We start from the raw sequence: 23,443 nt of genomic DNA on the forward strand, positions 1-23,443 counted from the left end.
GGACTCCAGCTCATGGTTAAAGTGCTAACATCTGCTAACATAGGATATAGCATAGATGCACCACAGACCTAGACCAATTAAATTGTAACTATGGTTCATATTTGTTCTGTTATATATCTTTGGGCTTCTGCTCTGCCTATGGACTTAAAAGTTAGTGGGAATTATTCAACAGATTTCCAATAATTAACAAAAAAATCCACCAAAGCACATTTGGAAACAGGAACACCACTTTATTAGTACATTCTTGGAGTGTCGACTGCTGGAGTACTAATTAACACAATGCTAAATCTATGCACAAGAAACGGGGAAGGGCCTATTGCAACTTGGGACCTCAGCGTGGAATCTGAGTTTTAAGGCTTTGAGGGCAACAAGAAGGGGTGAAGAACTCCTAGTAAACTCACAGTGGGAGCAATGGGATGGTTACTTCACTACATAACACTCCTCAGACACACCCAAGGACAGTACAGACCACAACAGGTGGGCCAGTGAAATACTTTGAAAAAGAGCAATCCGTACTCAGTGCAATGACTGGGCCAAGCCAATCTCACTCCGCCATTGTTCAAGTCCTACAGTGAGAGAAACTCAAGCCTCACTTTCAGTCGAATCGTCGAGTGCTTATTCATTTACCTAGTGCATAATCCAGAATTTAGTGCACACAAGGAAAAGCAGAGTTTAACACACACAAAAATTAAACACACTCACAAACACACATTTGATTACCTAACATTCTGTTGCTACCTCAATTAGAAATGAACTGAATATGTGTGGGTGGGAAACTAGAAGCCTCGAGGACACAGGTGGCCACACTGTGGCTCTCCAGATGTCCATGGACTCCAATTACCGTAAGCCTCTGCAAGCATGATGCTGGCAGGCCCTCATAGTAATTGGAGTACATGAACATCTGGAGAGCCACAGTTTGTCACTCCTGTTCTAGAAGATGGTAAAACAGAGGAACTGACTAATTAAGACACTCCTCTGACCCTCACACTGGGAAAGATTATCACAAGTTTCAGCTCTGGACAGGTTCTGCACTTAACACAATTTACTTTTTGAAACAGTCATAATTCTCCTTAAAGTTGTACTTCTGGATGTGATTGTGCCAGTGATCTCTTTGCTATTTTCTCATCCCAATCCATGCTCAATAGATATCTCTCATACCTCTTCCACTCTGGTTTGAGACAGACCAGTCTGACAAAGGAAATGACCTACTGGAATTCAAACCCACACGGCTGTGTTAAAATCAAACCCTGACTGATTGTGGTCTAATGCGTTGTGGGTCTTCTTGGCACAATGTTTAGTTTTGGCCTTGCTGGTTTCCTTCTTTTGGCACCTTTCAGCTTTGTCATGAGTGTTGGCTATGTTCCCATGAACTGGGAAGTAAAAAGTTCCCTTTTGTTTGTTCACTTTTTTGGGCCTCTTTAAGATTTCAGCCTCTTTGTCTTCTGTCGGCAGCCAGCCAGGCTTCTCCTTAAGCAACCTGTCTCGATCCGGTCGGACACTCCTTAAGAATTTCTTGAATATATTGGCTGTGAGGGAAAACTTTTTATAGAATTCCTGGGATTTGCTGCCTGATAAAGTCTCATTCTTCTCCCCTTTCTTGTCTATCTCAGGCAAATCCAACCAATTCCCAACCAAATCAGCAAAGATGTTGTCACCCAAGACTAGAGGCTGTCGGTTCCTGCTTTGAGACATTAGTGAAGAAGTCCAGTCATGGGTCTCATCAGAGAACTGACACTCTTGGCATCCAGATTTACTCTCAGACACGCTGCTTGTGTCATGAGAAAACCAGCTTCTAGACGTATGTTCACTGGACGATTCAAGTGTCCTTGGTGAATGGTACTCTGCTGTGCTCATTGTTGATGAAGGTCCACTGGCACGACAGCAGTCATCACTGCTGATGCTACTGAAAGATGAACTCATGTCTGTATGGGAACTATGTGGCAAAGCAATGTGGTAAAGTGGACTGGTGGGCTGTGGTATCTGAGCAGAGCATAAAAATGCTGAAGAGCCACAGCTCTCCGAAGAACTCTTTCTCTGCAGTTTCTCGCCCTGCCTGCTGGCTTCGCGTCTTAATCTTGGCACTTCTCTATTGCCCTGACAAGACTGATGCTGGCCAATTCCTGAAACCTGGTTTGGGTTGCTTGAAATCTCCAGCTGCTCCAAGGCTGTCTGGACCTGGAGGAGTTTCAGCTCTTGCAGAGCACCCATCATGCAGTTCATCTGTTCATGCAGTCCATCCCCAACCTCCTTCATGGATAACTGTTGAGAGAAGAAAAAGAACACCAAATTAGTGCTGAAGAAGACACGGAGGGGGGAAAGGACAAGTTTCGGTGACAATCATAGAATCACAGAATTGGAAGGGGCCATACATCTAATCCAACCCCCTGCTCCACGCAGGATCAACCCAAAGCATCCTAAAGCATCCAAGATAAAGAGACAATAAAGAGAGAACTCTATTACCACTTGTGAATCATACGTGGAGCTAAATATCACACATTAGTCTCCTTCCTTCCTTCCTTCCTTTTGAGGCATCTGCAGCTGTCAAACTGTCTTATGTATTTTTCTGGTAAGAGATACTATTTTTATTTCTAAACCTGCTTATAAAAGAACTAGAATATAACATTCAGTAAATATATTAGGATTTTATTGCCCTATTTTTGCCTCTTGAGATTTGATTGCATTAGAAACATAAGATTTCACGATGTTCCCATGACACACAACAAATCTCATGTATTATTACAAGGAATCACCCACCAAGGATTATTGCACATGATACTTCAAAGAGGTACACCCAAATATTTGCAGAATTGAAGCATCAAGTTTAGAAAGTAAAGAAAAGGTGTGTTCCCCCCCCCAAAAAAAATTCCTATCATGCTGTAACACTGAACTAGTTCTTACAAACAACAGAGTGGTAAATCTTCTTTCTCTATATAAAACCTCATCTACACTAGCACACCATGAAAAGGGGCAGCCTACTACTTCTCCCTGTGCTCCTAGGCCTTCTATGTGCAAAGAGAAGCATTTAATCATGTAAATCTCTCCGGTTGCCAGCTGCAGTGGTGTACACAGTCCAGGCACTACTTCATCTATTTGTGATAAGAGGGCCATCGAGTCAGGCCTTACCACTATAACTCACATTAAGAAATGACAGAAAAATATAATCACATTCTCAACAGTTCTTATTTCTTTAAAACTTTATGGACTAAATTTATGTATTTGTTTGTTGGCATGATCATTGTTAGCATGCCTCTTAAAAAAATGCCTGCCACGTTAAACTGGTCAGCTATTTTCTCCTGCTTTTAAATCCTCCACACACCCCTGTCACTGTACAGGATCACTTATGGAAGAACTAGATCTCCTTCCCAATGTGGCATCATGAAACAAATGGGCCATACGTCCTAACAGCTGCTGCTACTCACTCTTTTCTCCCTCTGTTGCAGGGCCAAAGGAAAAGATGGAACTCTTTGATGTGCTGAGGTTTGCAAAGGCACCGAAAAGTCTGTAACTCTGTTTCTGTTATCACCACACAGTTCCTTGCGCTCTTTTGGAAGGAGCGCTCTTATGTTGCAGCTGTCCCTTTAACACCTGTGTGCATGGCTAGCCACATCATGCATTATCTGCCATCATTTCGCTACATTAGGTCAGCCGCCTGCCATTTGCTGTTTCCTTGGGAGCAGAGAACGCAAAATCTCACCAGATGAGGTTGAAAAAGTGACTGTTCTGCAGAAACCTTGTCCCCACAAACATGAAACTACATCTCCAGTAACTTAGGTCAAAATCAGATGCAGGGAAAACCACTGAAGTAGAAGCTGAGCCACCTGTCTGTCAGCCAGACTGCAAACTCATGGCTGTCAGGCTTAAACAGAGAATGACTCCCTCCCTTCTGACTGAATGCACAAGTCTCCCTTCTTGGCTCGTTTTAAACACAATCCCTAGTACAGCTATGACATCTTCCACACAAATCACATCCATATTCCTGTAATGAATCCGCTCATATGTTACCATGCACAGAGCCTCCTGGGGCCCCGTCTGTTCTCTAAGCCTCAGAAAAAACTATCACCTTACCTCTTTCCAGATTTGCTGTTATGCCTCTCTTTTCCTAACCTTTCCTGCTGTATTAATGGAAGCCCCCTTTTTATCGGGAGCTTTGCAAAGCTGGCTTTGGAAACAGCTTGGGCCCCCATTGGACACTTCCCATCAAATCCCCTTGCAAGCCAAGTGGTGTAATCAAGCGACAATGATTGACAAAGGGTCCTGCAGTAATGACTGGGGCAGATCCGAAAGTCAGCATATGCTGGATGGCTGTGCTGTTCACTTCATTGATTCAATTAACTCGCCCCACATTGGGGGAAGAAAAGGGGGGGGGGTATCATCACAATGCATGCCTCATGTGACAAGGACCTATTAGGAATTATTAATATTTCAGAGGTGCTCATTCCCAGCTTTCATCTCAAGAGAGAAAAGGAGCACAAATGCAATGTCTAATTGTCCAATTGTCTGGATTTTGCATCCTCACTACAGCTGCTTGGGATTAATTCTCAGTCTGGGAAAATGCCCATCCCTCTATTTCTGCTCCCCCTCCCAAGGGACCAGGCCTTAATGGCAGAATATATGCTTTGCCTGTATGTGACTCCCAGATTTTATTCTTGACAAGTTCTTAGGCTGCAGGGCTGGGAGATACTTGGCTCACAGTTTTGAGCTACATGTGAAAACCAGTGGGATGATAGAGCTAGGGGTTGATGGGTTCATGGAGACCTAAGAAAATCCCTCCTCAGTCCTCAAGCTCATACGGGGACCCTGAGCCAATCACTGTATTTCAAACAAACTGAACTTTGCATGGTCTTCCTTCCTTCCTTCCTTCCTTCCTTCCTTCCTTCCTTCCTTCCTTCCTTCCTTCCTTCCTTCCTTCCTTCCTTCCTTCCTTCCTTCCTTCCTTCCTTCCTTCCTTCCTTCCCATTGTGAGGAGAAAGGAGGGAATCTACTCCATTATTCTGTGCTGCTTTGAAGTAAGGTGAGGTTAAAAGGTTACTACATATATCATAGTTCTGGCCCTAGTGGTAGAAAGTTTCCAGTTGAACCCCTGGTCTCAGCTCAAAGGACACTTGTTTTGTTTTCACACCCCTGGCCAACGGGCAACACAGCATCATCTCACAACCAATATCTGACATTATCCTTGCCCAATGCCTAGCCATTTCCCAGTATAAACAATATTTGTTACCACTACTACTTCCACCACCATCACTTCTGATTATAGTAACTCCCACAGCTGCCCATGCAGAGGGAAAAAATCCAAAAAGGCCAGAAATTAAACTGATGACCTCTTACCCCACCCCCACTGCTGTTTTGGTGAATACCTAATTTGAGATTTGTCAAACCTAGGCAGATTTGCCAAAAGTACCATTACCCTTAATCAATTTTTTCCACATTCTGCATTTATAATGATATAATTTCATGATGAGCCTGCAATGCAGCATAAAACCTCAAAGAGAGAATCGGCACGATGCAGCCAGTGGTGCTCTGGCAAAAGTTATGCAAGGATGTTGCGTAACTCACTCTGCAGGGATGTCTGAAGGCACTTGATCTTGTGAGTACCATTTATAGAGGCACCAAATTGGGAAATCCACTACAGCTTCTAACAAGCAGTAAAAATAACAGCTAATCAACAGAGTTTATTAAACATTCAGTATTATATACTTTTAGTCACAAGACTTTATGAATAATAGGATCCAACTAACAAAATGATCCCTCTGACCCTCTATGTCAATGTAAATTGCAAACATTCAGAAAGTTAGAGTGTCCTCTCAACTTGAGTTTGTTGTTATAACAACTGCACAATAGATGTGAACATCTGGCATTTCCTTTCAGTGGGAAGGATCACGTGCTTCAAAATACGCTTTCTACCGAGACTAGAAACTTCCACCAAAAGAGTTTTTTGTTGCTTTTGATGTTAATAAATCTGAGGGGCAGTTTGGATACACTTTTGTTGCTAATGTTGTAATGGTGAAAATCACTTGGATCTCTGAATATGTGAGAAAAAGCATCCACACTGCTAATACAGAGACATTATCTGTGCTCACATCGAGGTTCTCAAATTAACCGTGGCATACAGAGATCTGATTGCAAGTGAGATATGACTTGCTCTAAATACTATATTTTTAAAAAATCCAGAGGGACAGTCATGTATGTCAGTTGCAGACAAAGCAACAAAATCCTGGGTCTTAAAAACCCACAGGGGCACAAATGATGTGTGTCTCAGTGTGTGGGTGCACAGGTGTATATGTGGAGACTATTACAAAGGAGGCCAAAAGGCCCAGCATTCTGAGCACAGATGTTCATTGTTTTACAGGGCAAAGATGAAAACAAGATGCACTCAGAAGAGTAAACAATCCAGTAAAAGTCGGTGATGACCATTTTCAACTAATTTTAAGAAGTCAAGTTCTCTTTCAGCACCTCTGATTATTCTTACAGTTTCTTTCCCAGACCCTGTGCTCCCTTCAGTTCACTTAATTGCACTTCCACTTTTTAAAAAAAGCCTTTTTTGCATTGTATGGCTTCCTTGACTTGAGTTATTAGCTATGCACTCATTCTTTCAGATTTAGATCTTTCTTAACCTGGGTGACACATTGTCCCACAGCTTCAGTTGGGTGGTTTTAAATAGCTTCTAGTTGCACCAGTTAGGAACAGCAACCCAAATGCATTCCTGCTTATACATCTTACACTACTGCTCACAACCAAGTTCAAGATCACAATCCCTCTGGTTGGGTCTGTTACTAGGTGTTCCAGCACATGGTCGTTTATGATGTCTAGGAATTTCTACAGCATAATTCGAGTACACATTGACCCAGGCAACATGAGGACAGTCAAAGTTCTCTAGTATCACCACATTATCTGCTTCAGTAATCTCCCTGACTTCCTTCTCCATCTCGGTATCAGCCTCAAGAATTTGACTGAATGAGCACACACACTTTTAAATCACCTTTAGGGCCCAACAATTTCACTCATATCATTCTGTTGGGGAGTTCTTTAGCTGACACTATTCCATCTTTGATATGCAATGCAACACTCTTTCCCAGCACATTCCTCCCTGTCCTGCTTGTAGAGCTTATGCTCAGGAATAATTAGGTCCAAAATCAGACACAGGGAAAACCATTGAAGTAGTATCACCCTGAATAGTTACACCATCATGCCTTTGGACTGAGTGCTCCCAAACCAAAGGCTTCCCAGCTCCTGTCAGCAATTAGTTTCAAAGCTGAATTGACAAGTATGATGAAGAGTGCATGTAAAAATGTAAAGAGAGAGAGACAATAACTTTGCACAGTGAGATTGTGCCGTGTTGGTCTGAAACGTTAGAGCAAAGTTTGAGTCCAAAGGCACCTTTTAGACCAAATAAAACTTTGTTGGTCTAAAAGGTGCCATTGGACTCAACTTTTTTGTATAGTGAGTTATCTACTTCTAGTTCCTACTCAGCCCAAGCTTCTTAATATTAAAATCTATACACGAATTCAAACTCGGTGTCCTCATGCTGGAGTCTCCTTATGGAATTTCTTGCTGACAGATGGTAACCTTAGTAGTAAGTTACTGACAGTCCAGGCAGAGTGAAATACTCTTTCGCAGGATTCTGAATGTTTCCATTTTAAAACATAGTTTGTGTCCTTTTATTCTGTGAATTTGGGAATTCTGTGAATTTAGGCAGATTGTAAGTGGGTGGACAGAAGAGATTGTGTAGGTGCTTGGCCATTTCCTGCATTCTGCAGGGGTTGGACTAGATGACCCTGGAGGTCCCTTCCAACTCTATGACTCTCATACATGGAGGCAACTCAATTGGGCCAATGGCAAAAGAACACTGCTGGAACACTGGCATTTCTTTATTCATTTATACCCGGCCTTTTCCCGCAATGGGGCCCAAAGGAACTAACACCATTCTCATCTCCTCTGTTTTACTGTAGGTTAGGGTAAGAGCATACGACTGGCCAAAGGTCATCAAGCAAGCAATAATGGTGCTCAAGGAGATACAAAGAGGGCATTAGCTTGGGGATTTGTGGTATGGACCTCGTATCTTCACTGGATGGTACACTGTTTGATGAGCTGTTGTTTCAAGTTGTAGAGGGAGGTATCTGCAAATAAGTCTTACCCTACCACCCCACAAAGTGTGGGAGAGGCATAGATCATTTAACACCAGAATTAACAGCAGAGGAGATTTTAGGTGGGACATATAGATGAGAACCACAGATACTCTATCTCTAGCCCTACTGGGCTTGTCCTGAAGAAAATTTCTTCTGGGTACCCATCTGGAGCATGGCTGGATTATCGTCCCCACCCCCTGGATTCCTTGTTGGCCCTCTGCTTATTTTTTGTAAACATGTATGCCAAACTGGATTTAGCCTTGAAAAACAGTGTAATAGTAACAGTGTTGGTCTTAGAACATGGAAACTGGGAAGTTCACTGATAACCAATCACACACTCTCAGACTAAAGGGATGTTGTGAGGAGGGGTGCTGTGAGGAGGATAAAAAGTGAGAGATGGTAGCTGATGTATGCCACACTAAGCATCTTGGGGAAAGGGAGTGATAAAATGAAATCAATATATCCATTACTGTTTTTAGAAGTGTTGCCAAGTTTAGACTTTTAGAGGGTTCATATATCAAGCAGCTGCATCTTCGTCTTTCACAGCAGTTCTGTGATGGCAAAACCATAATGGAGATGGCGGGGGGGGGGGAGTGGACTAATTATAAAAAAATGTGATGTCTATCCAAAGGTTCCTGATTTCATTGAATGTAGGCTGATTCACAGACATGAGCAGTGTAATATTTTCAGTCCTGGGTAATGTTCTTGGAAATCACAAGAGAACCATTTCAAACCCTTAAAAATGCAGTATACATTCTAGGAAGATACACTGATAATGGAAGAATCTAGACTATAAAATGCTTACTCAAAAAATTAAACTAAAAGTTATACCATCTGTTTATAACTTCTGTTGTCAAGGTCTTAATATGGTGGTTTGCAACTAAATGAGAAGCTTCAATGTTTTATTTAGATAAGTTTTTATAACAAGACACAAAGTACATAATGGGCTCTGTAGACAAAGTTCCCTTGAATGCAATGGCATGTATATATAGTGGTATCTTGTGAAATTTCAATATATTTAACTAAATTAAGGTGCATTTCTCTGAACACATGGGGAATGTACAAACTCTCTTTTATTAAGTCCTTTTCATGGAACCTAACAGGCGATTATAAAAACAGAAATGCTACCTAGGTCCAAACTCAAATCTATGTTCATTTATATAAACTCCTGGTCTGGTGGTATAAGTAAAAAGGAACAGGGAGTTATGGAAAGAAAGGAGGATCTTTACTTTTTGCACTCGGAATCTTATGTCCCCCAATTATCCCCTTTTCAAAGTTTCCTTTCCTTTCAATAGCAGAATGAATATGACCTCTGAACTGTTTCATTTACATGGCTTTGCAAATGCATAGTTACTTAATTAGAATATAGAAAGTTTTGATTAAAATCTGTGTTGCAATTAGACTCACAGAATTGTAGAGTTGGAAGGGGCCATACAGGCCATCTAGTCCAACCCCCTGCTCAATGCAGGATCAGCCTAAAGCATCCAGTATCTGTCCAGCTGCTGCTTGAAGACTGCCAGTGAGGGGGAGCTCACCACCTCCTTAGGCAGCTGATTCCACTGCTGACTGTAATTCCTGCCCCCACCCCCACTCCAATATCTAGCTAGTACAATTCTACACAAAGTTTAAACCCATTACTGCAGGTCCAGTCCTCTGCTACCAGCAGGAACCTTTCCCTGCCCTCCTCCAAGTGACCACCTTTCAAATACAAAGGCAGCAATCATGTCCCCTCTCAACCTCCTCTTCTTCAGTGCAACCTCCAGTGCTGAAGAGATCATGAATATTAGATTCTAGGTAGGCATTTGATCTGATGAAGGAAAGCATCTATTGAGTGTGCATAATAAAATCAGAGTCCAGTAGCACCTTTAAGACCAACAAAGATTTATTCAAGGTGTGAGCTTTCAAGTGCAAGCACTCTTTGTCAGACTAAGAACTGACCATCATAACAGTAGGAATATAAAAGCAAAAGGTAATCTTGTTACATTAGTAAACTGTGTCACAGCATCCACACACAGCCACATGATAACTCCCTGCCAAAACAGCCAATTAGACCCCTCGAACCCATTTGTAGTTCACAAAGACATATCAGAAATAAAACTGTCAAAACCAGTGATCAACCTGCTATTTACTGCCGGCCCCTCCATACCAGTGTGAAACTTTCTTACAAGCAGAAGGCAAGCTGGCAGCTATCTTGTCCTGAGTGTGCATGTCTCTTTCTGCAGGCAGTCTTATACCACAACACAGACAAATTTTATTTTGCTCTGTGAGAAAAGTCATACTGCTTGCAGAAAGAGACATACAAACTCAAGTGATGCTTTCCTTCATCAGATTCAATGTCTACAGACTCTAATGTCCATGATGTCTTCAGAGCACTGGACAACCACACTCTCCTACCGCACACCTGGCAGTTTGTCCTCACCATAAAGAAGTTAAAGATATACTGCCTTGGAACGATGACACTTTTGACTTATAATCACATTTTCCAAGTTAGGTCATTGCTCTAGGTGTGTAACTTTTTGACAGTCTGTAGCTCGGGATATCTGAGCAGTCTGTTTCTAGAGTGGAGAGAAGGGGCCTCTTGATGCCTCCTTATACTATCAGTTATTCCGCTCACTTAACATTCTTGTGTAGAGCTATTTGTTGTGTTATTTGCAAAGTTTTCTTCAACCTCTGATTGTATACAATGTATAAGCAAGCTATAGGTTGGTTCAGAATACACATAATGGAGGAAAATAGGGATGTGCCCTGCCCTGGTTCCTTCTGGACCGGACCCTCATATCACCCAGTCATGACCCCAATATCATATTGAAGTAAATCAAAGACACACACATACACACACCTGGCTACCAAGATTCCTGGAATCTGTCCCATCATGATATTTCACCTATTTTAATAGCTGTAGATTAAAGATACATTAATGTGTTGTTTGTCCCTCCCTTATCTTTACCACATGGGAGGTCTTGCCAGTTTTTGGCTCAGAGTGGGTTGTCCCACTCCTTTCTGATTCTGCACGGGGGGGGGAGGGGGGCATTTGGCCCGCTGCACTCCGTTTGCCTTGGATTTGTGCCGCTGCACAAGGCAGCTGGGGTGGTGAGGTTCTGCTGTGCTGTGGATCTTTTTTTTTTTTTAATGTAAGAACGTGTGATTGTGTCGTTAAGCAATCTTACGTTCTTACAAAATGTTTTAAAAGCCCCAGGCAGCTCTGCCATGCTGCCACCCAGGGCATTTTGTTTATTTTTCACAAGACATGGCATTTGGGCGAGGGTGGGAGAAGTCGAGCCAGGACGTCCCAATTTCCCCCCTTCCAGATGGAGCAGGCACAGCATACGTCCCGATGGTCCCATGGCAAAAAAGGGAGCGTGGATTTATCCATGTTCCCTTGACATTGGGCAAATGAAGGCCTGAGTTGGGGCAGGCCTGGGACGGCCCCAGCCTGGTGCCGATGTCATCTGGAAGCGGGAATTACCCCATGACCAGAGAAACAGTGAGCTGGGCCAAATTCCGGGTGCAGCAATGTTCCCTCTATTTTTGCTCAACATTTCAAGACTTTGGAAATGAATATAAAAGTGAGCTCATCTACTCAAGTCAGTGCCTTCCCCTCTACACACACATATTGAATTCGGTAAGAGCCTGTTTGTGATGCACTGCTGGAATTCAGTCTCAGACAGACCCCACAAGACAGATTTGTTTTTGTTTTGAGGCTGTCACCACATCTGAGCTGTCTGGGAGCACGGGGATATTTGGGACAGATCGAAGGAAAGCGTGAAATGATGTGAGCGAGAGACCAGGAGAGGCTGCTCATAATTGGAAGGAAGACAGATGTCCAGCTGCTGGGTGCAAGAGGTGTTGTGAGAGGAAGTTATTGCTAAGTGAAACCCTGGGAACAGGAAAAAGAGGCTTGCTGGGGCGGCTTTTAATAATGAGGGGGAGGAAACAGAGCCCTCCATGAACAATATTGGGATTATTGGAAGAGGATGCTATAATCAGCACAAAAGGATTTTAGACCAAGTGACATCATTACAACTGGGGGTTCTGGGGGGAAAGGAGGGATACAGCCATTAAACCAGGTGTTTGGATGGAAGCAGATCTTTCACTGAAAAAAGTGTACCATATATTCAATATTCAGAGAGTAAAACAGAAAATCAAATGGACTGACCTCTGGGGATTTCTGTGCAAGTTCATCTGGGGGGCAATGAACTAGAACACAGCTGTGATGAAAGGGATGGGTTATTTTATTTTTAAAAACTGTTCTCCATGCATAATTATCTTCATTCAGATGTCTGCCTTCTTCGATAAATTCCCCCAGAGGTTTTCCTGCGTGTTCCCTTCCAAAATGCAGCAGCTCTGGGGGCTTAAGCATCACTACTGTATGGTCAGGTGGGTGGACATGCACACAGCTATGCTTTCCAACTGTATTCTGAATGATTACGCTACTTCTGGGGTTGCTCAAGACCTGAAGAATGTTTCCGGGGGTTGTCAATGGTAGAAACATTGAGAAATGCTGTTCTAATGTCTAAGAAGTGGTGCCCAGGAGCGACTGTGTCCATAACTGAGAGGAACGGATGGAGAAAGTCTCATCAGATGAGGTCTGCTTCAGGAGGAAAGCTGAGTCAGCTCCCTTTTCTTAACTGTTCCTCCTCAGGTCATGAAGCTGTGGTTTGTAGCTTATCCATGCGGCGCCAACCTTAAAATACCTTTGACTCATATGTCTAAAAGGTAAAAGCCTTGGCAGATTACCGAGTAAGGAAATGGGATTAGCACCCTTTGGCTAAATTCCCTCTCTGGCCTGTTTCAAGCCACAGAGAATTACCCAGGGTACACTTAGTCCCAAGCAGATCTGAAACGTGTTGTTAGCTCTGAATCACCCTGCAGGAATCATGCTTTTTCCTTGACACTCCACAAATCATTCAGCTCTGAGGATATATGTAAATGCTAAGTAAATGCCATTTAGTGGAAATGTGAAAGTGGGCTTGCATAGCTAGGCCATTGCATCACATACTTTTAGGCTCATTCAGATATTAAAAACCCAGAGTATTCTCCTATCACTCTACACTTGTGATATGATGCATCATGAAAAGTCTTGCTGCAGGGTAACAGCATGTTCATTAACTGTTGTTGTAAAAGAAAATAAGAGGTATTCATTGTAGTACCAAAGAATCAGATCATATATTCTTACTGTAACAAACACGATGTGATTAAGCAAAGATGAAATGTTTAGTTGATTAACCAGTTAAAAACTGATTGAATAAAGGGGTGCCACCAATTAATTGTGCAGCAAAATTTTAAAAATGGAATTTAAAATAAATAAAAACTGCAGATGGCAGGTTAGACATTGTCACCTCTCTCATGCAAAAGGGAATTCCTCTTCCATGATCCCAGCTCCTGTGACATGCGGACATTTTTGAAAAATAGAGCATGTTTTCTCCTTCAAATTGATTATTTTTATTCATATGCAAACATATGCAGATTTGGTTCCTCAAAGACTTGCATCTCCAGTTTATTCTGAGGAATAAAAAATTGGAGGTCCATTGGGTGGTGGTGGGGGGCACTGAATTGGATCACAGCTGCGGTGATTTATTTTAAAACACTGTTCTCCCTGCATTGTTTTAATGTTTTAATGATATAGATTGGGAAGGGGTTGTTTTCAGTGGATTGATAATGTAATTTTATTTTGTACATTTTAAATTGTGGTCCTTGTAAGGATGGAAAAGTTATATGCATTTTGTAAATGGTAGTAATATTATTATTGTATTATTATTAGATTTATTACCCGCCAGTCCCAGCAAGCTAGCTCACAGCAGGTTACAATGTTAAAACCCCCACAATAAAACATAACCATCCCTAACTAAAACTATTCTTCCCCTCTGTTCGGCAACACCCCTCTCTGATGCCTCAGGGGAAAAGATGCAATGTGAGGAGAGCCTGATGTCCTGGCTGACTGAGGAGGGGCCCTCCATCTTATTGTCACCTGGCCTCAACCAAATGCCTGGTGGAAGAGCTCCGTCTCGCATGCCCTGCTTTACTGCACAAGCTCTGTCTGGGCCCTCAGTTCTTCCAGGAGCTCATTCCACAATGAGCTGAAAAGGCCCAGCCCTGGCTGAGGCCAGGCGTACTTCTTGGGGGCCGGGGACCACCAGGAGATTCATGCCTGCTAAGCGCAAGGCTCTGTGGGGGGCATAATAGGCAGTCCCTCAGATATGTGGGGCCCAGACCGCGGATGGCCTTGATGGTTAACACCAGAACCTTGAACCTGATCTGGGCAGAGTCTGCACTTACTTTGTTTATTCCATTGTCAATCCTGTTGAATTCAGATCACTTTGAACTGGGGTCTTCCTCTTCCCCTCCCTCCCCATTGAAACAGGAAAGTCTTCTGCACGTGGTTAGGGAGGCTCAGAAGAGGGGGGGGGTAAATGGAGACTCTTTCTTTGTTTTCTTGAAGGGGGGAGAGGATCCAAGAAGTCAGAGGAGGGAGGAAAAAATCCTTTCTTTTCTTGAAGGTGTGTGTGGGGGGGACGAAGAAGGCATAAAAAAAAAATCCAAGGCCAGCAGAAGTTGAGAGAAATTAGGGGCTTCTCCTTTAAGGCTTCTCCTTGTCACATGACCACCTGTAGCCAATCACGGGTCCTCTACCATGGAGGAGAGATGATTCAAAACAATGCGATTTTATAATATATTCAGGATTAAAAGCACTCGAAGATATTGCACAATAAAGGTAGGGTCACTCCGGATCAATCCTTCTTGCTGCAGAAGGAAAATTTAAATCGCCCCAAATCCAAACGGAAATTGCATTCTGTGTAGAGGGCAGGGACTGAATCGACCTGGGGTTGGAATAAAAGCTCCATGCAGTTTACACCCTGGAATGCTATCGGTAGCTAAATAATTTTAGCTAGCTAAGGTAAAGTCCTGGGGGGAGGGGGGGAGCCACTCTACAATTTTGGGAAAGATGAGAGGTTGTCTTTGGGAAAAGGGTTTTACCTCTGTCCTCCCAAAACCCAGGTTTTACAAAGATAGTTTGTGCTGCCTGTCTAGGAACCTGGTCAAAGGAATTAGTTAAAATACAGCATTAAAACCCAGCCCAGCCCAGCCCAAAGACATGGACGATAAAGACAGATAATTGATTGCTTAAAATAATAGTTTTCAGACTGAAGTAGCATTAAAATAATCAACCCCTTAAATTAAAAAAGCCTGGGCAAGCAGGCCAGGTGTTTAAAGGAAAACACAGCAAGCCTCAACGGGCAGGGCATTCTGTAAATGAGATGCCAGCATTGAAAAAGTCCTGCCTCCAGTTGCCACTTGCCTTGCCTCTGAGCACAGAGAGTGGGGCTTGAAAAGCAGATCTTGACTGGTGGGCTAGTCAAGATGGGAGGCGGCGGCCCAATGTATTTCACAGCAAACCCAGAAAAAATCTATTTTAATTCAGAGAACCCTATCTGAGCCCATATCCTGGGAACCTATCCCTAAATCTGGGAGAGCCCAATTTTCTAAGGAAAGATCTCATGCTCTGCGTGAAATGCATTCAAAGATGGTTGATTATTAGCCACATCTTGGTTCCAATTCAGCCTTCTCACTTAATAGTCCCTTACCTTAAATTTAAGACTGCCAAAGAGAATCCAATTAATTCTGTGCTGACTTCCACCCTGCATCTTTTGTCCGTACCAGTAGCCCAGATCTTCCCCTAGAATGCCTTCTCAGCAGATATGCACAATATCCTACCAAAGATACAATTAGTGACAGATTCTGTAATTGCAATGACTGGGGGAAAAAACTGTTGTCAGACCCAGATAACATCTTCGGGCTACAGACCTGTCAGTACATACATAACCTTTGCTTGTTCTGGAAGAGAAATTTGTTGTGTGGATTGCCCTAAAGCTGCAATAAAATGAACCCGCTCTCTGACAAAACAATGTCCGGACACAATCAGGCCCCGGGTAATGTGATCTCGCTACAAAACTCAGGGCCTTGAAAATGCGGTGAAGTTCTTTTCGCAAAGGAATGAAATACAGATTATCTTCAACATTCATCAAAACAAAGGTAAAATAATAAAGAAGGGACAGTATACATCTGAAGTCTGAACACTAGTGAATGAGTGAAGAGAACATTTCTTTTACCTACTAGGACTTCCATTAATTCCTCATCTAGTGCAATGACTTGCAATATACTTCAACTTTTTGTTAATATAAAGAAACGACTGTGTTTTTGCTTTTACTCTCTGCTTTAAAGTGCTCAAGGGCTATATTAACAACTGCTGCTGTTCATATTGGCAAAAGGAGGATGTCACGTCATTTTTCTCTCCTGATGCAGCAGCTTGAAAACCTGTTTTGCACAAAGCACCATCTAAACTCAGGGTCCCCAACATGTTTTAGCTTATGGATACCTTTGGAATTTTCACACAGAATGGCAGGTGCAATTTTTAAAAAGAAACAAACCAATACCTGCTACCTAAGTTGCCAACCTCCAGGTGGTGCCTGGAAATCTCCCAGAGTTAAAACTGATCTCCAGATGACAGAGAGCCATTCCCCTGGGGGTAAAAGGATGCTTTGGATCATGGACTCTACGGCATTATACCCTGCTGAGGTCCCTCCCCAGGCTCAGCTTACTGCAGGCTCTACTCCCAAATCTGCAGGACTTTCCCCAAGCTGGAGTGGGCTATCCTCTGTTTAACAGAATAACATAAAACATGATGCATATTGAGCTACCTAAGAAACATTCGTATGGTAGTATCGTCAGATCTTTAAAGGCCACTCAGAAGTTGTTGGACAACCCGGCTCTATCTACTTCCTAAAAACACTTGGCAGATGCTGTGGCTCCCATGGGAGGCACAATGGGGACCCCTGATATAAGCTAATCCATTTTAGTTTGCACATCCTGTTCTTCATTTTAAGTATATTTTGGCCTTGCCACCATTAATTTCTTTGTCTGCTTGTGTATGAGAATCTTCTATAGCCTTTAGATAGATGCAGAACATAATCCGGGGGGGGGGGGGGAGGTACAGGGCTTGTCAGCAATGTTCTTGTTGATATATGACCCTCGACATGCCTGTATGTCAAGCTTAGAGTTCTGGATTAGCATCTACAAGGCATAGGCTTGAATCCCCATTCTGCCATGGAAACTTGTCAGGTGTGCTTGGGCCAAGTTACTCTCTCTCATCCTAACATACCTGGAAGGTTTGTTGTAACGACAGACTAGAGGAGAATGATGTTATAAATCATTTTAGGTCCCCTGTCAGGACAAAATAAACAAGATGCCTCCACACATATTTTAGAAATAATGCCATACAAAAAGAAGGGGAGAAAGCAATGATGCAGTGATTACAGTAGCAGGTACTTCTCCCTGAAAGGCATATTTACCCCAGTATTTTTAAAGTTCAAAAGTATGTTTCAGGGGATTTCATGTACACTGAAGAAGCAATTCTTTTCTTTACAGATTTCTCCCTTTCTACTTAGGGCTGTTATAATGTGAACCTGATTGAACTTCAGCTGAGAATTCTGCCACCAGAGGCTGAGGTAGTAATGAATGAGGTCAATAAGGTGAAACACACAGCTTTTGTCTCAGTGACTAGTGGAAACATCTAACTCTAACTGGAATGCCCCCCCCCCCAGACCATCTCTGCTCACAAAGAGAATATGTGAGGCATGTGTGTTGGAAGTGAGAGAGGGTGTACCATTATTGGTGCAGAGGCCAGAAAGAAAGAGATAAAAATGGAGCAGCAGCATTTTTTTCAGTCACCAGGAATGCTCTGTTTTGGAGAGAGACAGAGATGCACTAAAGAAAGCCAAGTTTTCTTCACTGTGATATGTGCTGTTAATTACACAAAAGTATTGCCCATCATCAGACTAATATTGCTGTCATCTCAAACAGAAGTCAGTTTTATGTCACTGTCTTGAACACATAGTTTAAAAATAGATTTGGAAGAAATGTGCAAGAGATAATTTTAAAAATTCTCCTCACCTAAAAGACTCTTCCAGCCCTGGGGAAGTTGATTCTTTAGGTTGTACAACCCATCTGGCATAACAGCCACACTAGTCAGTGGGCTGCAGTGAGCCAAGAGAAGGGGTCAAATTGCTCCCTCCTGTTTCTTCCGTCCGTGCATTTGGAATGATGATATTTCACTCCCTTGGTCATTCCCACTGCAGCTCAGTGGCCTGCCTGGTTATTTCTCCTGGCAGGACCCATGGTTGTGGGAATCGACTTCAATGAGGAAAAAAACATGAAACACTCATGACTGTCAGCATCTTCATATGGAAGAGGGGGGTGAGCAGTACTCAATTAACAATTGCAGTACTCTGGGACTAGTTGTGATTCAAACATGAACATGTGAAAAGTTGCATGGTCGAAGAAAAGGTCTTTTGGCATTGGTTCTGCAGTCACAGCTGCTTTGCCTGCTAGTTCCATATAAAAGAAGATTCAAACAGCACCTCATATCTCTCCTGAGGAAAACAGAAATCATGGTGGGGGGAGGAGGAACACAGCACAAAAATGAATGAGTACCACACAGAGTGACTGTTCCACAGTATCACTCCTAAAGTTCTGAAAAAAAGTCATCTATATATGTATATATATCCAACATGTTTTTAAAAAGAATCCGGTTTCTCCTTTAAGGGGGCCAGGGCTGCATGCACACTAACTCTCCCACATTTGATCCCCACAAAAACCCTGCAGAGAAAATTAAATGGAAAAAGTGACTGGGCCAAGGTCAACTAGTAAACCTCACCTGTAGGGATTTACACTGTAGCCCTAGGCTGATACTCTAAACACTCTGAACAGGACAAAGCCTGTACTTCTCAACAGTAACCAAGCCTTGACCATTTCGTATGTTCAGCTAATGTAGAGGAACAGAATTCAGCCAGACTGGGGCATAAAGCTATGACCCTCGCACCAACGCGCCTACTGGTCTGTGAATATGTTAACATTTATTTGGAATTTTAAAATGTTATTTGGCTATGTGTGCGTTTGGAATGGAAATAATGGAAAAATACCATTATCAAACTTAAAAACAAACCCCAAGTAGTGTAAATATATATCTGTGTAAATAAAACATCACCAGGGGGAACATGGTGCAAATCTGAAGGCTACCACGCTCTGAGCCTTACTGTTTAGGTAACTGTGCACGTGTTAATACATGAACGTGCCAGCTGAGAGGCTCATAGCTTCCAAGCACTTGTATTCGGACAACTCCAGTTATCTGAATGAGAGCCAAGTGGAAAGAAATATGAGCATCCCATTGGTTATCAGCTTCCAAGGGGAAACACCTTCCCCAAACATAAAAAAGGTATTCCACTCATTCAGATCATGTTTATTTTGGGAACTGTGTTCATGCAGGAATTTGGACATGTTTCATCTCAGAGACCAGCATCAGCATATTTATAAACATATATATATGTTTATGAAAGCAGCATTTAACATACAGCTTACCACTTGGAGGCAGGACTGTCCATGGCTCCTGGACTGGCTGTCTGCATGGTTAAAGGACGCTGATAGGAAAGCCCCCAAACACTATATGGTTTGCCAGTCACTCTGGTTGTATTCTGGCAGTCTTTGTTCAAATGCTTATACCGCTGAACAGCAGCAACTGCCAGTGTGGATTAAACTCAGGCCCATTTTGCTAGCCGTGTGTCTCCATAGGATTGTTCCTGAACATCCATAGGTATGTGATGACATGAGGAAATGTAAAGCAAAGGAAAATTCATTCAGCAGCAATTTCCACAATCATGTTGACTTTTCTGGAACTCCCACTTCCATGGAAATTGCTTAATGAGTTCACTGGCACACTACCAGATCATGTGCTATGCTTCCACACACATGAGAAGCAGTTGAGAGCAGATAAATGGAGAAGACGGCCATGAGATAAAGGCACAAAACAGCACTCAGACTGCACCATGTTTAAATTTTATAAGATAACTGTCCAGCATTTGAATTACAGGCTCTGCTAATAGGCTTAGCACCTCTCCCCAACAAAAAGTGACCAAACAAAAAGAATTTCAAAGAGACAGTGTCTTCCAACCCAGCAATTTTTCACAAGCCTGGAAGATCTGCAGTGACTTTCCATTCGCTTGAACCAGTAGTTTTTACACAGTCAGAAATTCTGTTTAACGATTCTAAGAAGCTATATTTTGGAAGGGGGTAGGGGGTTGTCTGGGAGTAAAAAACAGGTTTTTTTTAAAAGAATGAGCTCTAGATTCAAAGCAGCTAAACATTTAGCAATAGTGGTTCAAATGTTTTGCCCTGAGGACCATGATATAACCTAATGCCTAACATTATGGGAAATTCCTGGAGATTTAAGAAGTGAAGCTGGGGAAAGGAGGCGATGACCTCAGTGGCCTATAAATCCATACAGCCTACCCTCAAAAGCAGCCATTTCCCCCTGTTGTGTGGACTCTGTATATTATTATCTGCCATCCTCAACCTTGTCTGCAACAGTCGAAACAAGGGAAGATAAAGCAAACATACAAAACCAATTAAGCTCCAGAAGCTCTGGCTGCTTTTCCTTCCCTTGTATTGCCAAACATTAACAAGATTTGCTTCATTCAGTGGGCCAGCCTTCCTGTAAGACCTTTCTACAACGTGACATTTACTCTGCCCTACGGACATAGCAAAGAATCGCTTGTTGCACATGTATAATGCAAATCAACATTTTATGCAGCCCAAACTGGGAGCATAAAATGAACTCCTACTTCAACTTGGAACAGGCTGTTTATTGTCTTTATCTGGTGATACTAAGACTGCTTTTGGTTCTGGTGCATTAGCAACTCAAGGCATGACCTGGCTGGTAATGAAGAAAGTGGAGAGGGGGAAAAAATAGGGTCAAGAGATTCAATTCCCATACCTATTAAGTCCAGACAGTCCCAGCTGTCTGTTAAATTGCTAGTGTTTTTTAGAAATTAACATCATCTATTTTAATACCAGGCTATAAGGGGAGAGTATTGATTTGAAATATTTTATGTTGAGGTTTTAATATAGGATGGTTTTAATGAGCATGTTTCTCCTGTCTTTGCAAATTTATTTTGCTGCTAAGTGGTGTATGAAACAAAGAAATGAGCATAAATCCCCTCTGTGCCAGGATGAAAGGCCATATCCATGCACTGCAAAGTTATTACACTTGACCAACTTGGAAAAGGTGCATTTTATTAGCATGTTTCAAATTTAACATTCCTTTAAATTCCAGCTTTATCAGAAGTTAGAACCCTGTTAAAAACAGTATGAACTGTTTAAAAGTTGGACCTGGTCAAAACATATCAGAAAGAACTATATGGGGCATTCAGCAGAAAGAACTATATGGGGGATCCAGCATTCTGAAAACTGATGCAACTCTAGAGAAATCAATAACGTTAAAATGTGCTCATGATTGGGCTGGCAGGGTGTCATCCAGTTTTCATTAAAAGGAGTGGCAAAACTCCTGTTGAACTCCTAAGCCTGGATTGCATTTTCATGTAAAATTGCCAATATCCTGGCAAAGTACACTGTACGTTTAACACTTGCATAACAGACCCAGAAAGCAACATTTTTGATCACTGTACCGCTGTCTGTTCTGGGACTGCTGGGAGAATGCCTGTTGCCAGCCTAGTGTGTCTTGATAGAGATTTCGCAATCCTAGTTTGTGCCTCTATCTGAATTTGATGCAGGTTTGTGTTGTAACAGATGAATAATGATCTGGACCGGCACGCTGAACAGTACCCGACTCCCACTGTGACAATTACCCTATGCAAACAGAAGAGCCAGCCTGACATAGTGCTAATCTGGAGGGCTGGGTTTGGTCCCCCACTCCTCCACATGCAGCCAAATGAGTGATCTTGAGCTAGTCACAGTCCTGTTAGAGCTGTTCTCACAGAACAGTCCTGTCAAAGCTCTCTCAGCCCCATGTACTTCACAGCATGTCTGTTGTGAGGAAAGGAAGGGGATTGTCAGTGAAAAGCGGGGTCTAAAAATCAGCTCTTTTTCTTCTATAGGGCTGGACACTGGTTGACACTTGTAATGCAGCATATTTTAGGCATGCATTTCCCCACTACCGGCCAATCAGAAGAAAAATAAAACAAGTGTAGGCAAAACCTGAGCAAGGGCTTCTTTGTCACTTTAGAATCTCATTTAAATCCTGTTAAAATCTATGAGATTAAGCTGTGGACACCAGTTCCACTTTCAAGAACGCTGCTTACTCTCAATGGAAAAAACCCTAAAGTGACTGTGAAAGCCAGCCCTAGCCACATAAGCACGCAACCCACAGCCAGCTTATGGCACCTGGGGCAACACTGATGAACATGAATCCAGGCTGCACCCCCAAGGGATTATGTTTAGAGTACTTTTACTCAGGAGCAGCAGCCATCTGGCCCCAAATTACACTGCCATTCATCTGCGGTTATAACACGCATCCCATCTACAACATATACGGACGGTCACATAGAAGCCTAGCTGTGATTCTTCTATTTGATTCTGCTCCAACTTGGACTCCAGTCTGGGAACATATCACACAGCAGAGGAGTCCAAAACAGCATCTGGTCCTGATATCAGTAGCATCATCCTGGTGTCCCTGATCAATGTTGACAGAGTCCTGGGTGCAGTGAGGACTACCACATGTAGACTCTACTGCTGTCTATCTTGGCAGGTAAAATCATGCCAGAATGAGTTTAAGGGGGCATTAATGAGGTCTATTCATTCCTTTTTTGATCTAACCAGTTTTTTGTAAACCTCTGAAAAGTTGGGAATGGGCTTGTTAGATTCTGCCCCCCCCCATAGGAAAAAAGGGGCAAGTTGCGAAGAATGCTTTCCTCCAACTTTATCTTGCATGAAACGGGTTCCCTTTTTGGACACAGCCGACCTTACCATGCTGATTCCTGCTATCACAGCCTCAGTACTGGGCTACTGCAAGATATTCTACATAGGGCTACCTCGCAAACGGTCTGAAAAGTGGAACTGGCACAAAATGCGGCAGCCCTCTTTCCTGTTGCTGTTGGCCAGAAGACACATTTTAAGCCTACATTGATGCCAGCTTCAGCTTGGGAAATACCTAGAGATATGGGGGAGGAGCCTGAGGCAGGCAGGGTTTAGGAGGGGGAGGGACCTCAATGGCGTGTAGTGTCATAGAGTCCACCTTCCACAGTGGCCATGTTCTCCTTGTGAACTGGCTGTTGTCTGGAGATCAGCTGTAATCCCAGGAGAAATCCCGTCACCACCCGAAGGCTGGCAACCATATATACTGATAATATTAGCCTGGCTATCATGCTGTTTCTGGGTTCAGTTCAATGTGCAGGTCCCTTCGCGTAGGTTGTTTAGATTAGCTTCTTCTCATTCCTTTCCGTGTGGACTAGCCTGCTGGGCTGTGTGACACAAGC

General features: G+C 42.8%; 1 protein-coding gene across 2 annotated transcripts in view; it reads right to left on the minus strand.

Moving 5' to 3' along the window:
• Positions 1 to 209: 209 nt before the first annotated feature.
• INKA2 (inka box actin regulator 2) overlaps positions 210 to 23,443 on the minus strand; it is a 28,629-nt gene continuing 5,395 nt past the window's right edge. The window contains exons 1-2 of one of the 2 annotated variants that reach the window (XM_077334903.1): positions 4,066 to 4,148; positions 210 to 2,259 (exon numbers count right to left, since the gene is read on the minus strand). In XM_077334903.1, coding sequence (XP_077191018.1) covers positions 1,216 to 2,253 — 1,038 coding nt within the window. In that variant the 5' untranslated portion in view covers positions 2,254 to 2,259; positions 4,066 to 4,148 and the 3' untranslated portion in view covers positions 210 to 1,215. Of the gene's footprint in view, positions 2,260 to 4,065; positions 4,149 to 23,443 lie in introns of those variants that run through there. The other variant, XM_077334902.1, reaches the window with a different exon arrangement.

This window comes from Paroedura picta, chromosome 4 (assembly GCF_049243985.1).
Source record: "Paroedura picta isolate Pp20150507F chromosome 4, Ppicta_v3.0, whole genome shotgun sequence".
In the NCBI taxonomy this organism is placed as follows: Eukaryota; Metazoa; Chordata; class Lepidosauria; order Squamata; family Gekkonidae; genus Paroedura; species Paroedura picta.